The sequence below is a fragment of the Mytilus galloprovincialis genome, chromosome 6, assembly GCF_965363235.1.
Source record: "Mytilus galloprovincialis chromosome 6, xbMytGall1.hap1.1, whole genome shotgun sequence".
Taxonomy (NCBI): Eukaryota; Metazoa; Mollusca; class Bivalvia; order Mytilida; family Mytilidae; genus Mytilus; species Mytilus galloprovincialis.
In genome coordinates, this window is record NC_134843.1 from 63,082,046 (window position 1) to 63,105,543 (window position 23,498).

Consider the following 23,498-nt stretch of genomic DNA (forward strand, 5'->3'; position numbering starts at 1 on the left):
CAGATCTTCTGTCCACTCACAATAAAGGAAGACCAAGAGGTCAACAAACTGATCTACAGGAAGAAGTAAAGAGACTGAATAGAGAACTACACCAAAGGACATTGGAAGTGAGGAATTTACGTGATCTACGTACAAAAACACCCACTGGTTCTACCTTACCAACTGATTTAGATGCAATGGTAGACCCTTTACCAGTTGATAGAGTGTCATCAATGTATACGGATATTTATCGCAATGATTGGGTAACAGCAAATAAAGCTCTACAGAAGGATAAGTTGAACCCAGAACAAGCTGCTCAAAAACTGCTGACCGTGCTGATTGATGCCTATACCTACTGTGATAAAGTTGCACCACAACATTTAGAGGCAATTCTCAAATCAACCATTAAAGTAAAATTCAGGGCACAACTAATGTTCCGAGCGGTAAAGACGATGATGCTGACATACACCAAGAAGCTGGATTTTTTAGAAAATCTATTGCTGAAAAAGTAGCACTGAATATAATCAAGAATTTTCGATATGAAGTTTTCATGAGGAAAAACACTTTTACTCCCAGACAAAAGCTGAATATAGACATTACTTCATATGTAGATAAATGTGTTGAAATCACATGGTACATGGCGGTTCAAAATTATTCAATCATTTTAGATGACAGTGTATCACGTGATAATCATTTTGAATATGCACACTATGACTCTTTCAACGAGGATAAAGAAGTTAATGGAGCTGTATACCGTTATCTAATTTGGCCAGCTCTTATCAATGCAGAAAATAATGAACACCTTTGTAAAGGTGTTGCTGAAAGATCAAAATCATTTTAATTTCCTGTGTATTGTCATATAGGAATGATTAAACGATGTTGGTACCTCTTGTCTCGAAAGACTTGTAAAAGAAATGTAATGTTATTTATTGTGCATGATTTTCAGAGGTGAAAGTACTGTCGATTATACGTATAGAATTTAAATAAAAGATGCAGTATTCTAATATGACGTTCTTCTTTAGCTTTGGGTACAAAGCCATGTTCTAATTCAAATAGAACATGGGCTGCACGTGATTGACGTCACAATTGAAATTGCAACGTCAGATGAATTTTGAACAACACCAGAGATCAAAATGGACATTTTTGTTGGTGTTGTTCGCTAGGAAATTAAATATAAACATTCTAAAAGTAAGTTTAAATGTTTCTGTTCTTTTTTTATTGACAAACTGTTGCTTTTTCTATAACGTTTTTGTTCATCAAATCAAAATGGCGACATTTCGAGCGTCTATTATAGGTCCGCTTCGAAGTACAAAAGTTCAAAATATTCCTATTAGAATCGAAATAATTCTATCATGCCATGCTCTATGCTCATTTTAACATGGGTAGGCATTATATTTGTAAACATTTAATACCTCGCTAACGCTCCGTATTAAGATATTAACAAATATAATGCCTACCCATGTTAAAATGAGCATAGAGCATGGCATGAAAGAATTATTTCTTAAATATTCCAAAACAAACAACAAAAAAAAAAACAAAACAAAAACACAAGTCAGTCCTTACTACTAGTATATATGTATTATTTCAAATGTCTTATGTATATAATTCCAGTATACCCTCAATTTATTGTTGGACATCCATGTACATAGTTACTAGATATATAAATCATATCAACAAGTCTCTATTTTTGTATTGGTCAATTTATTATCTTATCTTTTGGTTGATCATTATAAAGTATGGTCACATCAACCAGACTTTGTAATTGATCATGTTCTAAGTAAGCCTGATGAACTTATTTCAGTATTTCCAAAATTATTTTCAAACCTTTTTTAAAAATTGAGTTTCGCATAGTTCAAAGACTTAGATTTTATATTTTTAGATGTATATACATGTTATTTTGCTTGTATATCTTTACGTTCATTGATAAAATAGATATTAACATGATTAATATAATGTTTGAGGACAAAAATTTTAGAGTGGGGGGAAATATGTCATAGGTGCATTTTCCCTTTCAGGTTTTTAAAACTATTTTTATCATTTTTATCATTTTCCTATTTTATTTTTTAATCTTGAATAAGTTTGTAATGAAAAGATTGTATTCCATTAGGATTATATTTATTTACAGTTTTCTTATTTAATTCTCATTGAACTTATCTTAATTTAATTACATTCAAATTAATTAGAAATATTTGAATATGTCACATATGTTTTTGAGAATAACAGTAATTGTTCAAATTGTTAATTAGGCAGACAGATGTCATTTGATAACTCATTTTTATCCTTTAATTGTAATCTTTAATTAATTTACTATTCATACTTTAACTTTATCATTTCATGTTATTACTGGAATCAATTAAAAATTTACTTGTCACATTGAGCTCTTTTCAGTTTTGGTATAAATAGTTCGTAGAAATTCTAATACGTCAAAATTAATGACACTTTCTCAGAAATATATATACTTCAAAATGGAACGCCCCAAGGTAGCTGCATAAGCCCTACTCTCTTTAATATTATGGTAAACGACCTCACTGACTGCATTAAAAATTGTGAAATGTCACAGTTTGCAGATGACGGAGCTATCTGGTTATCGGGAAAATGTATTTCTTTTTTACAGAAAAAAATACAACAGGATTTAAATAATATTTATAAATGGTGTAACACTTGGGGATTCAATTTATCCACCAATAAAACAGTGTGTATTATATTTAATAGAAAAAAGAATATTCCTGATATCAAATTTAAATTTGGAAACAATATATTGCAAATAGTTAAAGAAGTCAAATTTTTAGGGATTATATTTGATTGCAAATTAACTTGGAATAAACACATTCAGTACATACATACTAGATGCACCAAAGTGTTGAACTGTATGAGGGTAATATCTGGGACCAAATGGGGTGCTAACAGTCACACACTACGAAATATATATGTAGCGTTAATAAGATCCAAAATAGATTATGGATGTCAAATTTATAATACCGCATCATACTCGACAAAAAAGATCCTAGATAGTCTACAAACGCAGGCCTTGCGTACTTGTACAGGTGTCATTAAAGGGGCCTCACTTGCAAGTTTACAGGCCGAAATGGGTGACCCTCCCTACGAGGACAGAAGAAAATCTTTAATTACAAAAGCATATTTAAATATTATGAGTTATGATGATCTCCATCCAGCTAAAATTAGTTTACAAAACGATTTTGACTATCAATACTATCAAAACCGTATTAAAACGAAGCAAAAACCATTCTATTGCATAGCACAAGATGTTATACAAACATTTAATATTGATACAAAAGTTATATATAAACAGAGTGAATGCCCACAGCCCCCGTGGCACTTACTTAAACCCAATGTTAGCACCCAGTTACACAATATTATAACAAAAAAGGACCTCCCACATCTTATCAAAAGCGAGGGCGATATCCTCATTGATACTAATTATAAAAATTATATAAAAATATATACTGACGGATCCAAAGAACCAGATAGTGGAAAAAGTAGCTGTGCTTATGTAATACCAGAATTCAAAATAAAAAAAGGGTATAGACTGCATAACAATTTATCAGTATTTACATGCGAACTTATGGCAATATTCCTTGCACTCAATTGGATACAAGATGTCCTACCATTAAATGTTGTAATATTCGTTGATTCATTATCAGCTTTACAGGCAATACAGGGACCTTTATCAAAGGTCAATAACTTAATTATTTATGATATATACTATAGATAGTATAACAACGCTACTAAAAGCAGGTATAAATGTCGTGCTCGAATGGATTCCTAGCCATGTAGGTATCTGGGGAAATGAGTTAGCTGATATGCAAGCAAAACATGCTTTGAATTATGAAATTATATACGCAAATACCCCACTATATAAAGAAGATATTAAAACTTTATGTACAAATATACTTAAAACTATGTGGCAAACTAGCTGGGATTCCAACAAAAAGGGTAGACACTTGTATGAAATAAAGGAAAAAATATCATTTAAGGTGTCCTAACCAAAAATGATAAGGCGCAAAGAAACTATTATGTACAGACTTAGAACTGGATATGCTAAACTAAATAAACATCTATTCAAAATAGGAGTTAAAAATTCTGAAATGTGCGAAAATTGCGGTAGAGCACCAGAAACAGCAAAACACTTTCTGCTAGAGTGCACTACATATAGCGATAACAGAAATGTTATGTTCCAAGAGTTAATAGCACAGGGAGTTACAAATTTTTCGATGCAAAGTCTGCTTAGTGAAAAAGCACAATCAGTCCTACCCATTATTAATTTTATTCATGCCACAAAAGGGGTCATATAAACATATGACATTTGTATAAAACAATGCGTAAATTGCAATTAAACTCTGAAAAGAAAGAAAGAAAGAAAAAAAAAAAACAAAAAAAAAAAACAAAACAACAGAACTAGGTAGGGATACATAAGTTCAGATAATTTTCTATAAATGGCAGTCCAAGTAAGCTATGAAATGCAAAGACAAATATATATATATTTAAACATTTTCATTGAAAGGATAATATCCGTAATAAATTTAAAAAAAAAACAAACAGAAAAAACTAGAATAAGAAATAAGAATATGAAGAAATAACAGGTTATAAAGTAAACATGTAAACACAAAACTTACCCAACTTCTTCAATAACACCAATGCCACACCACAAACATGTGTTACAACACTACAGTGCTAGTACATACACACCCAGGTACAAGGACGTGATTTAGTAACCAATCACCCAATCAAACACACCCACAATTTTATTGTTTCATTACATAAGTATAAAACAACAACACTACAAGGTCAATTAAATAGTTCAATTGTGAAATAAAGGAACACAGAAAGGGTAAAAGATGTATTAATATATAAGTGCCTTTACGACTTTATAAAATAGCAAACATTTTAAGCATATCGGTAGTACTACTATAGTACCCTTAGCATTTAAGTTTAAAAACCAACAAACCGAATTTCTCAACTCAGATTTCAATTTAAAGGCTAAAGCTACAACTAACATATAAAAATAAAAAATTTAACTAACAAACAAAATTATTTAAAAAGTCGTATGCATTACTTGTAGACACGTATGTAGATTAGCGGTGCCAACCAGTGGTCGCCCCCAGACATGGTAGTCGTGACATACAGGGCATGAAATTAAGTTAAAGTTAAATCCAGTTTGACATGTACGAAGCTTAGAAAACAGTGGAGTCAGCGCAAAGTACATCGATTGTACTGAAATGACAAAAAAGCCCGTACAATTCAAACTGGAACCCTTGTAATTAATTTAGAAGTAGAATGCCCCGTTTTGTTTTAAAATAAGTAATAGTTTCATTTATTTAATTATTTTTTTATTTTTTTTTACTCTATCTATACAATTTGGATTTTCAGGGGGGGTATATCATGAAACAGTTATTGCATTTCAGGAGTTAGACATGGGCTTGTTCTCTGCCTGACTGATCATCAGTCAGAGCACACGACGATGCCTTGTTCCAGGTTGCAATTAACCTACACTATCATGGTTTGTATCTTCCGTGAGATAGTGCGTATACACGATTCTCACGGGACCACTGGCTGGGGCAACTGATCAAACATAGTCTACTTATAGTATTCAAGAAATACGACAAAGCAACTGACCATCTTAATTAAAACAAACATAATTAAGTGACACAATACGTTATTTATAACAATAACACTAACAACCACAGATGGAGAAAAAAACAAAAAACATAAACAAAAAACATACAGCATTTTTCTTCTAGTTAAAAAATAGATGTAAAAGTATAGGGCAAAACCCGAAGTCTCAAAAACCAAATTTCTTAACCCCTTATAAAAGATTAAAAAAAAAACCATTCATTTGTTTTATAAGTTTTATTTCTATTTAAATTTAATAAAATAAGTTTAAACTAGTACAGGTTAATAAGGCGCACCACCACCTGTAAACAAAAAGGGTCGCCTAGAATTTATATTTATTTTCTTTAATTTTTAATTAAATGGAATTATCTCTAAAATAAAATATTACTATAATGGACTAATTCCAAATTTAGTTACCAGGGCGCAATTACCAATTGGTAAGTCGTCCACCAAAAACATATAACCGTAACCGTAATACGGCACTAAGTCACAGTCACCGTTACAACAGTTAGAAGTGTGAAGGAGTTGGAGTGATCTAAGTGATTTAAATTCCCTAGTGCATTTGTTTTGATTATTTGGAATTATCTTTGGCATATATTGTTATTTATTAAATTGTTAAAAGTTTTAGAATATTAACTTTGTATTAACTTGTCTGTCGTAAGTCTATTTATGGACTGACCCCCTGTCCCTTGGACCAGGCATGCATAGTTAGTCCCCCCTAGCAAAAAGCATGTCACACTGGCCCTCGGTGACACATATTGAAGGGGCAATTATCTACTGCTGCATTAAATTATTACCTCTGACTTGTACATGCCTCTTCAGAGATTGGCAAGATTATATTTGTATGACAGAGATTTCCCAGTCTAGCTCTCTTTCCAGTATTATTTTTTTTACAGCTTAATATATAGTGAGGGCTTTTGAGCAACTCTCAATATAGAAAAGAGCCAAAGTAACAAGGCTCTTCAAAAGTATTGGTTACTTCTTTGAAATTGAATTTGAATTTCTGGTAAAATAGAATGTAATGATAAAAGTCAATCATACCTTTCTCTGATGCTCTTCAGAAATACCTCTGATGAACTTCAATACTTCTAACATATCACCAATTTTACTGAAAAATAATTTAAATGTGTTAATTTTTTTTGTTGTCATAAACTAGTTATGCTTATATGACAAAGTTCATTGATTTTGTAGTAATAAAATGAAATTTAGTAACAGAGTAGTGTGAAATGAAAGTGCAATGATGATCCTGGGTGTTTGCTTAGCTACTAGTGGAGAACAGAATGCACATTCATGACGATAACATGCTAATAATATAAAATGAATTTTAACCCTGCTTTCGACTAGATTGACAGACTGAGCTTGATTTTTAGCATACTAGTTCAAGAGGTAGCAGACTACAGCAAGACACATTATTCTTAACTCTTCAAACATACTATTGAGAGTTCAGAAAACAAATACTCACTCCCTGAACATCTGTACAGAAAAACAATCAGCCTCTCAGAAATTTCATATGTAAACTAAGTGCTAAACTACAACTGCAAAGAATTTGTTTTTGATTACAGGAGAAGTCTTCAGGATAAACCTTTAATTCTAATGCAATTAGTTTGTAACAATAATTTTCATTGGACATTGAGAAATATTTTGAGGGGTTAGATTCCATGTTCTACCAGTCAGTAACTAGGAAAGCCACCATTTTGAATTCTGATTTCTTTTTAGGTATGTAATTTCTCAAAAGATAAATAAGATAGTCACATTTTGAGCCTCAAAATCATCTTTTTGTCTAGATATCGAAACCATTCTGAAGCGTACGAAAAAGTAAAAATACAATTAGTATTCATGTTGCTACTGTATTTTAAGCTTGGCCTTCGTAAAACTTGATTTTACTGTAGCAAATAACTGCTAGGTAAACTGAATTTGTGACAGTAAAATCTACGTTTTACGAAGGCCAAGCTTAAATTACAATACAGTTATCTCCTAAATCTACAGGCCCAGACTTCAAATTTGGCAAAATTTTTCTGTCATGTCTGTTGGCTTGTATAGATGTGTAACAGGCCTAAATGGAATTTTACCAGCCTGCACTGCTAGGCCTGTGGTTCACCATGAAGACTGCAGAGGGAACTTTTATAACATATTTGCATGTATCGCTTCATGTTAATTTCTTGCAAAAACTTTTAACAACATATTCAGCTATAGTTAAACACAAGACACAAGTCACAACCTCAGGTCAATTTCTAGATTGTCACAGAAACTTACAACAAACCTTGAGGTAAATTATACTTACTCTATACCCATAGCTGTCAGTTTTTCTTCTGTAATCATGTCTAATACTGCTCCAGATATGTTTTGTTCTATAAAATCACAAAATTACATTACAATTTACTGCTTATATTTTTAATTACATAAAATGAGAATGCTGCAAAATTGAAGAATATATCAAACATGTAAAATTCCTTGATCATGTTTATGCAAAGATGGTAAAAACTGTTTTTTAAAATCACACTTGCACTAAAAATTGTGAATTTGGAGCATAAATGCCATTAAAGAACTTATGAAATTGTAAAAAAACAATTACTCATATACATGTATGATGTACAATGCATTATATATATAACAAATATAACTACTTAGACAAATTCTAATGTATTGAACACATGAACATTATAATCAAAGTGCTTGAAAGCACTGAACGGTAAAGATTGCTTCAAATTTATCTGTGGGAAGTAAAATTAAATATTGCATCAATTTGGTTGTTGTTGATTTAACAGCTATTCTAGACAAAAGAAGATAACTCCAACTCTAATTTTTAAAGATAAGGTTAACAATGACATCATTTATATTTTTAGAACAGATATTAGATACCGGCACCTTGCAAAAGTTATGTAGTTTTATAGACAAGTAAAACATTATTTTGTGCCTTGAATATCTGAGCATATATTACATCAATAAATTTCTGGAAATGTTCAAGGATAGGATGTATAGAATGTTATGATCAATGCACAATATTTTGTGTATCAAAAAAGATAGTGATCAACCTTGGAGGATTTAGATATCAAATCAGTCCCATAAGGTTTTGATTGCATTTTATGCAATATTTACCTAAAACCAGATGCTCCGCAGGGCACAGCTTTATACAACGGCAGATGTCGAACCCTGAACAGTTAGGGCAAGTATGGGAACAACATTCAAGCTTGATACAGCTCTGAATTTAAATTGTGATTAAATAGTTGATACAGCAAAGGTTTCTGACACAGAATGAATGTGGTCTAATGAACATAAAAATATTTTTTTTGCTTTTGAGCAATATACTATGATGTTGAATATAAATCCCCTCAAAAAAATATATTTGAAGAAAAATTCTTTTTAATTTCTGAAATCTGAAATGAGAAAAATTTTTCCCCCACCCCTCCCCATTTTTTTCACCTCCCCCAATCCCTTATTCCAAAAATAATCTAAACTCAAATTTCTAATTACATTGGCAAAATAACTACTCATTAAAATACATCTTAAAGTATTAAAATATAAAATAACTTACAACCATGGTGAAAATTAATATTTAAATTAACAGTAACTTCTAACCAGATGCTCCGCAGGGCGTAGCTTTATACGACCGCAGAGGTTGAACCCTGAACGGTTAGGGCAAGTATGGACACAACATTCAAGCTGGATTCAGCTCTAAATTTGGATTGTGATTAAATAGTTGACACAGCATAGGTTTCTGACACAGAATGAATGTGTTCTAATGAACTTAAAATTTTTGTTTCTCTTAGAGCAATTCACTATGCTGTTGAATATTAATCCTCTCAAAAAAATGTTTGAAGAAATTTTCTTTTTTATTTATGAAATTTCAAATGAGAAAAATTGAACCCAATTTTTTTAATCACATCCCCCTTTCCCTTATTCCAAAACTAATCTCAATTAAAATTTCTAATGGAGTTTGCAACAATAACTACTCATTTAAATACATCATAAAATATTAAGATGTAAAAAAACTGCTTGTTATCACTGAATGGTAAAGATTATTTTAATTTATCAGTTGGTAGTAAAAAGTGAATATACATTGTATATTGTATATAACAAAGATTTAAGTTGATTCTGGACAAAGAAAGATAACTCCAATTAAAAAAAAATCTTGCTATTGCACAATATTTTGCAATTAGATATTTCTTGCTTACTATTCTGGACAAAGAAAGATAACTCTAATTAAAAAAAAATTTGATATTTCACAATATTGTGCAATTAGATATTTCTTGCCATTGCGCAATACTGTGCAATTGAAAAGACTTGCTATTGCACAATACTTAATATAATAATTTTAGATCCTGATTTGGACCAACTTGAAAACTGGGCCCATAATAAAAAATCTAAGTACATTTTTGGATTCAGCATATCAAAGAACTTCAAGATTTCAATTTTTGTTAAAATCAGACTAAGTTTAATTTTGGACCCTTTGGACTTTAGTGTAGACCAATTTGAAAACAGGACCAAAAATGAAGAATCTACATACACAGTTAGATTTGGTATATCAAAGAACCCCATTTATTCAATTTTTGATGAAATCAAACAAAGTTTAATTTTGGACCCCGATTTGGACCAACTTGAAAACTGGGCCAATAATCAAGAATCTAAGTACATTTTTAGATTCAGCATATCAAAGAACCTAACTGATTCATTTTTTGTCAAAATCAAACTAAGTTTAATTTTGGACCCTTTGGACCTTAATGTAGACCAATTTGAAAACGGGACCAAAAGTTAAGAATCTACATACACAGTCATGACAGTTAGATTCAGCATATCAAAGAACCCCAATTATTCAATTTTGATGAAATCAAACAAAAGTTTAATTTTGGACCCTTTGGGCCCCTTATTATGTTGGGACCAAAACTTCCAAAATCAAACCCAACCTTTCTTTTATGGTCATAAACCTTGTGTTTAAATTTCATAGATTTCTATTTACTTATACTAACGTTATGGTGCGAAAACCAAGAAAAATGCTTATTTGGGTCCCTTTTTGGCCCCTAATTCCTAAACTGTTGGGACCTAAACTCCCAAAATCAATACCAACCTTCCTTTTGTAGTCATTAACATTGTGTTTAAATTTCATTGATTTCTATTTACTTAAACTAATGTTATTGTGCGAAAACCAAGAATAATGCTTATTTGGGCCCTTTTTTGGCCCCTAATTCCTAAACTGTTGAGACCAAAACTCCCAAAATCAATCCCAACTGTTCTTTTGTGGTCATAAACCTTGTGTCAAAATTTCATAGATTTCTATTAACTTAAACTAAAGTTATAGTGCGAAAACCAAGAAAATGCTTATTTGGGCCCTTTTTGGCCCCTAATTCCTAAAATGTTGGGACCAAAACTCCCAAAATCAATACCAACCTTCCTTTTGTGGTCATAAACCTTGTGTTAAAATTTCATAGATTTCCATTCACTTTTACTAAAGTTAGAGTGCGAAAACTAAAAGTATTCGGACGCCGGACGACGACGACGACGACGACGACGACGATGACGACGACGACGACGCCGACGCCAACGTGATAGCAATATACGACGAAAATTTTTTCAAAATTTGCGGTCGTATAAAAATGAATTTACAGCTACACTTCTCAAGACAGTTATCACTTCCTTTAACCTAATTTTCAAGCAATGTAAGGGAGAAAATCAAGTTATCACAGTATTTTTCAAATTTTAATTGGAATTGGATTACCTCCCTTTCACTGCTTTTAAATTGTCTAAATTGTCCTTTAACCCTTGTTTTCCCCCCTTTTTTGCCCCTAATTGCTTAATGATTTGATCTTTTACCCCCTTTAATCATCCCTTTGTAGTATGGGAACTTGTGGTATAATTTCAGAGAGATTAAATATACATTTAAACACAAGTCATTGACTGAAAACTACAAAAATGCTTATTTGGGCCCCCTTTTTGGCCCCTCACTTATTGAAACCCCCCTTGGACCAATAACCCCCAAGACTCAATTCCAGCCTTTCCTTTGTAGTAGGAAACATTGCAGTATATTTCAGAGAGATCCATACCCTTAAACACAAGTTATTGTCTGTAAACTAGAAAAAAGCTTCTTTTTGGTCCCTTTTTGGCCCCTTTTTCCTAAATGTTCAAGGATATTAACCCCAAACTGACACCAAGCCTTCCCTTCATTATATAGAACCTTGTGGTACAATGTCAGAGAGATCCATACAGTTAAACATAAGTTATTGTCCCAAAACTTCAAAAATGCTTGTTTTTGGCCTTTAAATTCCTAGACTGTTTGCCCCATAACCCTTCAGGTAAGTCCCAACCTTCTACTTAATGGTATGAACATTGTGGTACAATTTTAGAGTAATTGAAATACATGTATAATATAAACAACTTATTGTCCTGAAACTAGATAAATGTATGTTTTGGGCTCCTTTGGGCCCCTAATTCCTAAACTGATGGGACCATATAACCCCCAAAATCAATCCCAACCTTCCTTTTGTGTTTATAAACATTTTTTTTTGTGTTATAAATTTTAATGAATTCTATATACCAATATATGACCAACCGCAAGAATTTTTGCGGCCATATAAAAACTGGACACAGCAGTTTTTAAGAACCTTGGACTAGAAATGACTAATAATCCATGCACTCAATTGCTCTTAATGCTTAATAAATGTGCCGCAATAATATAAATTATAATCACTAAGATTCTAGTACAAAATGTACATAATACAATTAGAGATACACACCTCTAAACTTGTGGGCTACTTCACCTAAACCAATTTCCTCCAACTTCTGAGCAAGATGGTCTGCTGACCACGACTGCTCTCCTGTTCCACCATAGTTACTCTCCTGTGTGGAGGGAAAACCATCCAATATCAAATCGTTCTCTTCCACAACAGGCTGGCCAAGTGAGACTTCAGAATTATTTTTCTTCAGAACATGCCATCCATTACCGTTAGTAAAGGGGAGATCTTCTGCCTTTCTTTTTCTGTCATTCATTGTGATATATAATATCTGTAAAAAAAAATCAATTTATAAAAAATCAGATGCTGATTCATGGTCTCCAAAAAAGAAAATTGAGAAAGGAAATGGGGAATGTGTCAAAGCGACAACAACCGGACCATGTATTTTGTCAATTTTTCTTTTAGGTAACATGTTTATAGGATTTTAATATGGCAGGCAGTTGTCTCTTAGGCAATCATACAACATTTTTCTTAAATGTGGCATATCTCCTCAATCAAAGCTTAATTTTTACTAACACAAATTCTTCATCTGTGATTTCAAAGAATTATAACAATTTAACAACTTGTGGAAGGAATTTATTGGTGTATATATAAATTTGACGAAAGCACTCACAAATATATTGAATTGGTCAAGTGTTAATGTTATATACTTATAAATTCCTTTTAAAAATTTTTGATCATATTATTCATAGCAAAACAATAAAATAGAAACATAAAATGTTATTAAAATTAAAATATATTTAATTTGCCATTTGAAACACAAAGCATATCACATGCTCCTTATGTGAATGTAACTAATTATTTCATATTTCAAAATTACAACTCATCTGCAGGTATAGTTATGTGCTTAATTTTACCTTATATCAGAATTTTAAATTCATTAAAATATACCTCAAGTTTTTGTATCTGCTCAACAGTTGTAATTTTAAATAACTCTTTTGGTTATTTTTTCTTTTTTTTCTTTCTTTCAGAATTACCCAGCATAAAGATAACTTAAAAATAAATAACAATTTAAAGAAAAGACCCTTTACTGTTTCAAACTATCAAACTATGTTCAATATAAACTTACAAATTCAATACACAACTATTGACATCTGCTCCAAATGTGAAATTGACTTTTCAAAAATCATGGGGTGTATTTAGAGAAAGTGGATGTATATGGGTCACTCCCTCAACCCAGAAACAAATCTATAGAATGGGAGATTTATAGATTAACATCAATATCATGGAATTCTAAATTAATATCAACACCATCAATATTGACATTAAAGATGGTTCATTAGTTTCTGAACTAATTCCCACAAAACTGCACTTGTCTAACATGTGAACATGTGTAAAAAGTCACATGACAAACAGCAATCAACATTTATAATGACCTTCAACACTTAGTAATAAATTTTACATACATTTAATATTAATAAATCATATAATTACATAATTCTTTAAAAACAACAAAATCTCTAGGTTATGACATATATAATGTACGTACTCTACATTTATCCTTAAATATAAATCTTTAATTCCATTACAAATGTCATGTTATATAATATTGAGGACACTATGAAAGTTAAAAACATTTAAGGACAAATCTCTTTAAAATGAAACCACATAAATCAATGTTTAAAGGAAATACAAATTTAAAAGTTTTGAATTTTAAGATATTTTAACTAGACTTTAGATGTAGGGCAAGCTTCTCATTGTGTGTCTTTTTTCTGAAATTGTTTAATGATTTTAAAAGATTTGTTGGAAATTGAAGCTCAGTCTGACATAAATAATAAGCTAATCTTTCCAAAAATTGAAGTTCAGAAAAATTTCTTGAAAATTAAGATTCAAGAAATTATAGAATGGAAACAGAGAGGCAAAATTTTAGATGCATGTGTTTTTTCTTAAAACATCACTAACAGATTAAGTTATGTACAGTTTAACTTAAAGAAACACTTTAAAAACTAGATGTGTGACGGGGCCCTGACAAAACGACACAAATGCCGCCCTGTCTCAAAAAGTTGAAAAATCTGCAATTTCATTACACATGTGGACACAAACCTGATGGTGGTCTCACATATCAAAATTCAGCTCAAAATCTGGAAGCGTATAGAAAAAAAGTCTGTACGTATAATTGTGATTTTCAAAAATTTTAGATAGTCCAAAGCCTGTAATTTCGGCAAAAATTAGCGGAGTGGAACGAAACTTTAACTTGATCTGTAACACATCTTGGTTAACTCACATGCCAAAAATCATCCCAATATATGTATCAGAAAGCTTTTAGAAAAAAATTCTGTATATAACTGTGATTTTCAACAATTTAATTTAAGTCCAAAGCCGTAATTTCAGCAAAAATAAGCTGAGCAGAACGAAACTTAAACTTGATCTGTAACACATCTTGGTTAACTCACATGCTTAAAATCAGCCCAATATCTCAAAGTGTCTAGAAAAAAAGTCTGTATAACTGTGATTTTTAACAATTTAACAAATTCCAAAGCCCGTAATTTCTGCAAACATAAGCAGAGCAGAATGAAACATAAACTTGATCTGTAACTCATCATGGTTAACTCACAAACCAAAAATCAGCCCAATATCTGAAGGCGTTTAGAAAAAAAATCCGTATAATGGTTTGTTGCGGAATGATGGAATTACGGAATTTCGGACAAGGGTAAAACTATATGGCACCGACAACTTCGTTGCGGGGAACTTTGTTACGGGGCCAAAATAAAAAAATCTTCAAAAATTCTTTCAAAAGGATACAAAAATTTACAACAATCAGTTTAATTTTATATATCAAGAGACAAATAATGACCTTATCATAATTTTACTATTTCCTTATTTTCACTTTGACTAGCTACTGGTACATATGTTATGAAAAAGAATTGGCCAAACACAATGTATTGATTTTGATATAGATACTTTCGGTTTATCTATAAATCAGTTAATCAATATACATGTATATATATATATATATATATATATATATATGTGATTTATGTTTATTAGAGCATGATCAATATTGTTTATATACTATAAGTAACATCTGCCACCTATCCAGTTGATAGATAGTCTTGTTCTCCAGGAAAATAAGAAATTTCCAATCGCAATCAATTTTGCAGTTGTTTTTTTTCTCTTTTCTTGTTTATTTATTTTTTCAACATCAAATGTCCAAAAGTAAGGATTTAACTTCACCCTTTTACCACCTGACTATGGTGTTACAGAATTATAAGAATATAACAACAAAAGACTATTTGTTTAATTAGACAAACTAAATTATGAATTAATCAGAAATCTCTTTTTGTCTCTCTGATTCTCTCTCTTCTTTTTCACAATCTCTTTATACAAAAATATCTATAGACAATTAAATAGAATAAAAATTTGTACATGTGCTGTGTATAAATATTGCATATTGTTTGCAGTCAAGTTGACATATACAAAAAAAAAAAAACTTAAAAAAATCTATATAAAATGTAGTATGATATCAAAAAGAACAGTTAACTTATACATATAATAATTTGTTTTAAAAGTTCCATAGAAACTTGAAATCAAAGTTGACAGAATAACAAAATACTGCGCCAAATAAAAAAAATATTGTTAACTTACATGATTTACAAACTCAATGTATAACTTCAAATGTGAAAATGGTTAGTATTAATCCTCATGTGTATTTAAAAGAAATGATCAGGTCACTCCCTACGTACTGACTCAGTATATAGAACAGGGGTTTTCCAGACTGCTAGCATCATCATAAATTTTGACATAAGCTGGTTTAATAAATAAGATTTCTTGTAAATAGAAGTTGCAGGTGAACGAAAATAAGATGCATGTGTATAAATGCACAAAAAAAACTACAGGAATTAATTAACATGTACAGCATTGTTTGTACAGCAAACAACATTTTAGAATGTAAGATATTATTACTAGAATTTAGGTCAATTTTTCTATTGTGCTGTAATATTAAATGGCAATTCTGGGAAATTGACAGTGTGTGTCATAAAAAAAAAATCCAGCCCAGAAAAATTTCCTGAAAATCGAGATTAATGAGCATATTTTAATTTTTTTTAATTCAAAATATTGGCCAACCAGGCCAGGAGGTGCTCAGTTCAAAAAGTACAAACACATTGTAAGACATCTCTAAAAAGCTTCACACCATGTGTGAGAACTTTTACTGAAATTCTCCAGACACAAAATCTGACAAGCTCTAATGCCTGTGATTTTTTGCGGGGCTGATCTAGTGTTATTTTGAAAATTAAAGTATGACAAATGCAGGGTGTCCCTTTTCATTTAAGACTTTAAAAACATAACTTCATATTTGGTGTGAAGCTTTTTAGAGCTGTTTTACAATGTGTTATTTTATGCCTTCAAAAAGTAATGTTCCAATCTGCCACAGAACATCATTGTTTTAACTACCGTACCCATGTCATTAGAGCAAAAGAAATGGGGTTTTTTTTCGTTTTTTTTTTGTACTATAAATTGAGCTTCTCTAAATTGTGATCTTGTTAAAGATACTTTGGTTTTGTGAGCAAGCATTTCATAGAAAAAAACAAAGCTCATTGGTAACTTAGGTAAATACATGTACAGTATGTACTATTTTCAGAAAGTAATTTTACATCAATCACCAATCATGTCAATGAGCTCAGGATGTGAAATTATAATAAGTTATAAATTACTTACAACAAACAGCCACTATCCATAGCCTAATATATCATTGTCTTATCTGTCTCGACACCTACAATGACATATGCTCTGGTTAGCTACAAATTATATCAAAATTTAATCATCAACAAAAAAGTCTTGCATCACTGACAAAGAATTTAAAGTTTGTAAAAAATGTTACTATTTATATAGCTTTATTTTGACAATTATGTAAAAGTTTAATTCAGCATGTTATGCATTCTTTGAAGTCAATTTACAAGCACATTTTTGTACATGTATATTTATAGATTTATTAATCCATGTATTTCAGTTTGATTTTTTCGTTAATTGACAGGAACTTATTTGTACATATCAATTTATAGATTTCTAAATACATGTATCCTCTTTGATTTTTTGTGTGTTTTAATTCAAAGTTACAATATATATCTAGTGAGATTTAACTTATAACAAGTCTTAAACAAATCTGACAACTTAAAAATTTGCTCCTTGATTGAAAAGGTTAGTGGCATGGGGACTGACCCTTAAATTAACCAAAAATATAATGTTCAATGCTAACATGTCCACTGTAACATGCTATTATAATAGACAATAGATAATGCAATATCAAATTTAATTTGCCACTGGACGTTAAGCAACCAACAATCAAGCAATATCAAATTTAAACTAGATAAAAGTGTGAAGATAAAATAAATTTAAAACTTGTTAAACATGTTAAATGATGATATTTATATTAGAATTTAAATCAATATTTTCTTTTCAGTTTAGCGGGCTCAAACCCTATAAATATTAACATGTAATGTTTAATGCTGACATTTCAAATGCATACATTCAGTCGTAAGTCCTATAACATATGACTTTGCATTCTTATTCAACTTTTAAACATTTTTATACTGATATTTTCATATTTTTATTTTTTTGAATGCCTGATTTGTAAGCTAGAATTGTCTGCTGGCTGGCATTACACGTCCACAGTCAAAATCTTGAACAAAATGATTTTCATTCTGAGTCCAGTGCTATTATATATTCAACTCTTTTTTTCCTGTGTCTTTTGAATTTATATTATAAATATAATTTCATTAAACTGTACAATGATTTAAATGATGGTTAAGTTAGAAATAATATTAAAATAACAAAAACACATGTACATGTATTTTGCGGTATTTCTATGGACAGAATTTTTTGTTAAATAAACATGTATAGTGTAAGTCAGTGGCTTCTTTTCCCTGTCCAAATAAAAAATTGAATATTTTTATTAGGTGTCTTCCTCGAATGCCAACATTTTAGATGTTACCTATTCCTCGAATGCCAACAAAAATATTTCAAAAGATGTTTATATAAAAACAAAAGGTGTTTTTATAAGTATTTACAGTGAGTTGACTGTTAGTGTTGCTCTCCATCAATTGCAACTCATTCAAAATTTTGACCCAATTGCAATTTGTTTTATTAAACCAAATTGTTCAACTGGTCAGAATATTGAACAAATTGTTCAGTCAAAATGTGAAAGTGCAAGGTGATACTTACAATCCTATAAGACTGTTACTCCACTTTAATGATGTTGTGACAAAATTAGTTTATCAGTTTGTATAGTTATATTATATTCATTTCCATGCTGAAGGGGAACTGTTTATTTGGAATTGCTATAAAATTGTCCAAACTAAGCTTTCATATAGTTTTTCTTTCTAAAAGTATTCTATATTTATAAGAATCAGATATCATTTTAAATAAAACATCATATATTCAGTAAAATATGTATGAAATAACAATATGCTATTGAGAAGTTTTCAGGGGAGATAACCTAAAATATTATTCTTTTGAATAAAGACTTTTTGAAAGAAAAGTTATCATCTCCCCCATGGAAACTTCCTACAAACATATATTGCATTTTAAACATATTTTACTGAATATGTGATGTTTTAATTCACATAATGTCTGATTCTTATAAATATAGAATATTTTTAGAAAGAAAAACTATATGAAAGCTTAGTTTGGACAATTTTATAGCAATTCAAAATAAACAGTTCCTCTTATTTATAAGAATCAGACATTATGTGAATTAAAACATCACATGTTCAGTAAAATATGTGTAAAATTGCAATATATGTTTGTAGGAAGTTTCCATGGGGGAGATAATAACTTTTCTTTCAAAAAGTCTTTATTCAAAAGAATAATATTTTAGGTTATCTCCCCTGAAAACTTATCAATAGCATATTGTTATTTCACACATATTTTACTGAATATATGATGTTTTATTTAAAATGATATCTGATTCTTATAAATATAGAATACTTTTAGAAAGAAAAACTATATGAAAGCTTAGTTTGGACAATTTAATAGCAATTCCAAATAAACAGTTCCCCTTCAGCATGGAAATGAATATAATATAATTATACAAACTGATAAACTCATTTTGTCACAACATCATAAAAGTGGAGTTAAAGTCTTATAGGATTGTAAGTATATTTTATTTTATCACCTTGCACTTTCTTCACTTGGCTGTGGTTTTCTACTGCAGTTGGTTCAAAATTCTGACCAGTTGAACAATTAGATTTTATAAAACAAATTGCAATTTGGTCAAAATTTTGAATGAGTTGCAATTAGTGGAGAGCAACACTAACAGTCAACTCACTGTAACTGTTAAAAATAATTAATGAACTTTATAGAAATGCAACATTTTATCACTTTCTCATAAGGAAAAATAGTAGATTTTAGGGGTAAAATTATTATGAATTTTAAACACATAAAGAAAATTATAACGTTTTATTACTTTTTATCAAAAAATATGTTTGGAATGAATATGTTTATAACATAAGAAATTTTAAAAATTTTAATGAAATTTTAGTTTAATACAATTATTTCAAACAAAATGAAGAATATACGAGATTTGTTTAGTTTCATATCAATTTAAATATATTTTATTAGTTAATATAAAGTATATGAAGATTTCAGTTGTACAATTAATTAAATTTAAAAAAATAATTAAGTTAATTTGATAACTTCTAAGCTGGAAACTCTACAAAAGTTTCAAGAAAATTCATGAGATATGGTTACAAGAATTCAGATGAGTTACGAACATGACAAACAACTTAACAATATTATTTTACGAGTCACTTACAATAAAAAAAAAAACGGGTGTAATTGTATAACCAAGAAAAATATCCTGAACAAACTGAAATAAACAAAATAGTAATCTAACACGAGATACAAAGTTTCAAGAAATTTAATCAGTAATATGGTAAGATATTACAGTACACAAAACTATAGAAATATTGAAAAAAAAAACCTTCAGAGCCCAAAGAGTCTATTGTAGAATTAGTGCAAACTGGAATTCCTGTCCTGACAATATGCACATATTGACTTTGTGATGCAACACTGTTAAAAACTTCATTTTTTAAAAGAGAATCCATGTTTGTTCAAGCAGGAGCAGCAACATATTATTTTTAACAATTTAACAAACATGAACTAGATCTAGCTAACTGTTTAATTAGTATGATTGTTTTGATAATCATGCACTTTTGTTGTGATAACTACTTGCACCTATTCCTGCCCAGTTAGCATATTTTTTTATTTATTCAACATGTTTTTTAATTGGTAAATGATTCTAAATTTTTGTTAAAAGGATTTTCTAATTGATAATGATTTCAAACATAGACAAAAGTTCCTCAAAATTTGAATTTGTGAATAACCACAACAGTGCAAATTTACTCAGAGTTATAATGTATATATAGTTAAAATATATAATAAAGTGTTTATATATATCAGGGCTTTCCATTGAAGCCGGTAGCAGGCGGAAATCCGCCGCTTACAGTGGCTTCAAGTGCCGGCTACTTAACTGCCAAAAATATAAATTCAAAAAGAAAAAAATATCTTTTTCAAATGTTTACAGGCAGCCGAGAGACGTATATTGTCGCAAAGTCGCGGTCACGGTAAACAAGAATGAAAAGTCAATGTTTACCTTGGGCTAAATATAGTTCACATGAATTCAGATCACTGATTGGTTGTCTATTTAAAGTCAGAATGCATCGTTTCTTTTCAAAGATAACAAGAGAGATGTTCCGGTGGTCACTGAAAGATAACAATAGAGACGTTCCGATGGTCATTAACTCGTTGGCTTTTTTTGGCTTTTAAAACGTGAAGACAATCAGATAGGATGACAATCTTATGTTATGGAATAATATTAGTCAAATTAAAGAAAGTGTAGTAGATCATATTGTTCAGAATCTGGAAAACAGTATCTTTTGAAGTTCATTTTTCAAAGCCCACGTGGTGTTCAGAGAATCAAGGTCAAAAACGAAAGTAGAATATTGTCGACTCGACCTCAAATAAATAATATTTCCAAATGATTTATGTATCCGACTTATTGAACAGTTTACAAAAAAAAGAGAAAATCAGAGGATATATCAAATTTCTGTCAATGCTTGAGAAATAATTGTATGATTTAAATACGCGTAACAGTCTTTAGAGAGAAAAGGGGGGTCATTTGTTTACAAATGCACGTAGTTATGCAAAATAAATCGATCAAGATTTCTAACAAACCGGATGATTATTTAAATAAAACTCCTTTAAAAGTAAATGAATTTTAAGCATAAGGTAATGATATAAAAAACTGACAAAAAAAAAATGAAATTTCTTTGAGCTTTTTTTTCTTTCTTTAATTTCATACATAAAAAATGGTCATTTGAAAGATTAAATTAGGTGTCAGGAGATTGCGAGAATGCAGGATTTTGCTCTATTTATGCCAGAGCTTCTGGGGGCCTTGAGCGGCCCCCAGACCCCCTGCCGTAAGGCACCAAGCTTACAGCTTGGTGGGCGTCCGGCTTCGCCGAACGCATGTTGTAGCCGCCTATAATTTTAATTCAGCCATCTACTTCCATTTCAATGGAAAGCCCTGATATATTGTAGTTAAGTAACTGGCTTAGAAAAGGTAAAAAAAACTATTTGCTTGCAATTTTTATATAAAACTTTCATCGAAATGTTTTATGTTTAATGATCATTATGTTTTTTGAAAAATCAAAAGAAATACCAGAAGGACAATACACCACACACTTCTTTTCATAAAAAAAAAAAAAATCTGTTCATTGAATGTACATGATGTATATGACTTTTAAAATTTTATCAAGAAATCTAATCCTCAAAACCGTCTCCTACCTACAAAAATGACAAAGTCCAAAGCTCCAGATCATCTCCCACCCACAAAAGACAAAGTTCAAAGCTCCAGATACTCTCAGACCTACAAAAATGACAAAGTCCAAATCTTCAAACCATCTGACCTACAAAAATGACAAAGTCCAAACCTACAAACCATCTCCTACCTACAAAAAAGACATAGTCCCAAACTCCGAACAATCTCCAACCGATAAAAATGACAAAGTCCAAACCTACAAACTATCTCTGACCTACATAAATGACAAAGTCCCAAACTCCGAACAATCTCCAACCTATAAAAATGACAAAGTCCAAAACTATGAACAATCTCCAACGTATAAAAATGACAAAGTACAAAATTCTGAACAATCTTCGACCTATAAAATTTGCAAAATCAAAAACTCAAAGCTTTTTTCCGAGCCATAAATTGTCAAAGTACAAATTTACGAAGTGTTTCCAACCTTAAAAAAAATATGTACAATTCTCAGAATTATATAGCTCAGAACTCTGACCTTGGCTTGGAATCCCCTGCTAATATACTTTGAATTTCAAAAGAGAGGCAAAGGATATTAAAGAGACCCTAAAACAATTGTAATGTAAGGGTAAGTCGCAAATAGTCAAAAAATAACATAAGGACCCAAGAGCTACACATTGATCCCTGAAAAAAAGTATATGATTCAAACCCCAAGAACCCCCCTTTCTACGCCTAGACCCGCCACTGGAGGGACAGCACATATATCATAAAGTATGCATAGTAAGAAAACATATGATCTGATCATTATAAAGTAAAACACCGAAGAAATAGAAAAAAAAGGGGGGGTCATCTGCGACCTGATGGGAATTAAACTCCTACTTTGTTTCGTGTCTGCGACATAGTATCAACAGACACAATGTTATAAATGAAGCAAAATACATAAAACAATAGATTTGTGAGATGCAATATGTACCTCTTTGTAACTTGGCGCTCTCTTCCCACATCACTGCCATCACCACTGGTTCAGTTGTCTTCTTTGGTGTCACTAAAATGAGATTCTCGGTTCCGGTCCTGTCAGTTGTTGTTATCTTTCCTCCATTGTCTGGAGAACTGTAATGTTGGGTATGGTTACTGACGTACTGTCTGTTAACTCGGATGAACCCAAGATTTGATTTCTGTCAAATAAATCATAAAGATTTCCATCACTTGGAAAAATAACAATTTGTTATTTTTATACGACCGCAAAAATTGAAAATTTTTTGGTCGATATTGGTATCACGTTGGCGTCAGCGTTGTCGTCGTCCGAATACTTTTGGTTTTCGCACTATAACTTTAGTTTAAGTAAATAGAAATCTATGAAATTTAAACACAAGGTTTATGACCACAAAAGGAAGGTTGGGATTGATTTTAGA

The 23,498-nt window shown here is 30.7% G+C and overlaps 1 protein-coding gene across 4 annotated transcripts in view; it reads right to left on the minus strand.

Annotated features, from left to right (window-relative positions):
• The window catches only part of LOC143080073 (deoxynucleoside triphosphate triphosphohydrolase SAMHD1-like), a 45,777-nt gene extending 22,648 nt beyond the window's left edge, over nt 1-23,129 (minus strand). For 2 of the 4 annotated variants that reach the window (XM_076255738.1, XM_076255734.1), the window contains exons 1-5: nt 23,060-23,129; nt 16,989-17,043; nt 12,336-12,603; nt 7,892-7,958; nt 6,652-6,718 (exon numbers count right to left, since the gene is read on the minus strand). In XM_076255738.1, the coding sequence (XP_076111853.1) occupies nt 6,652-6,718; nt 7,892-7,958; nt 12,336-12,588 (387 nt within the window). In that variant the 5' untranslated portion in view covers nt 12,589-12,603; nt 16,989-17,043; nt 23,060-23,129. Of the gene's footprint in view, nt 1-6,651; nt 6,719-7,891; nt 7,959-12,335; nt 12,604-15,917; nt 16,084-16,988; nt 17,044-23,059 lie in introns of those variants that run through there. The other 2 variants (XM_076255737.1, XM_076255735.1) reach the window with 2 other exon arrangements.
• Nucleotides 23,130-23,498: the final 369 nt, after the last annotated feature.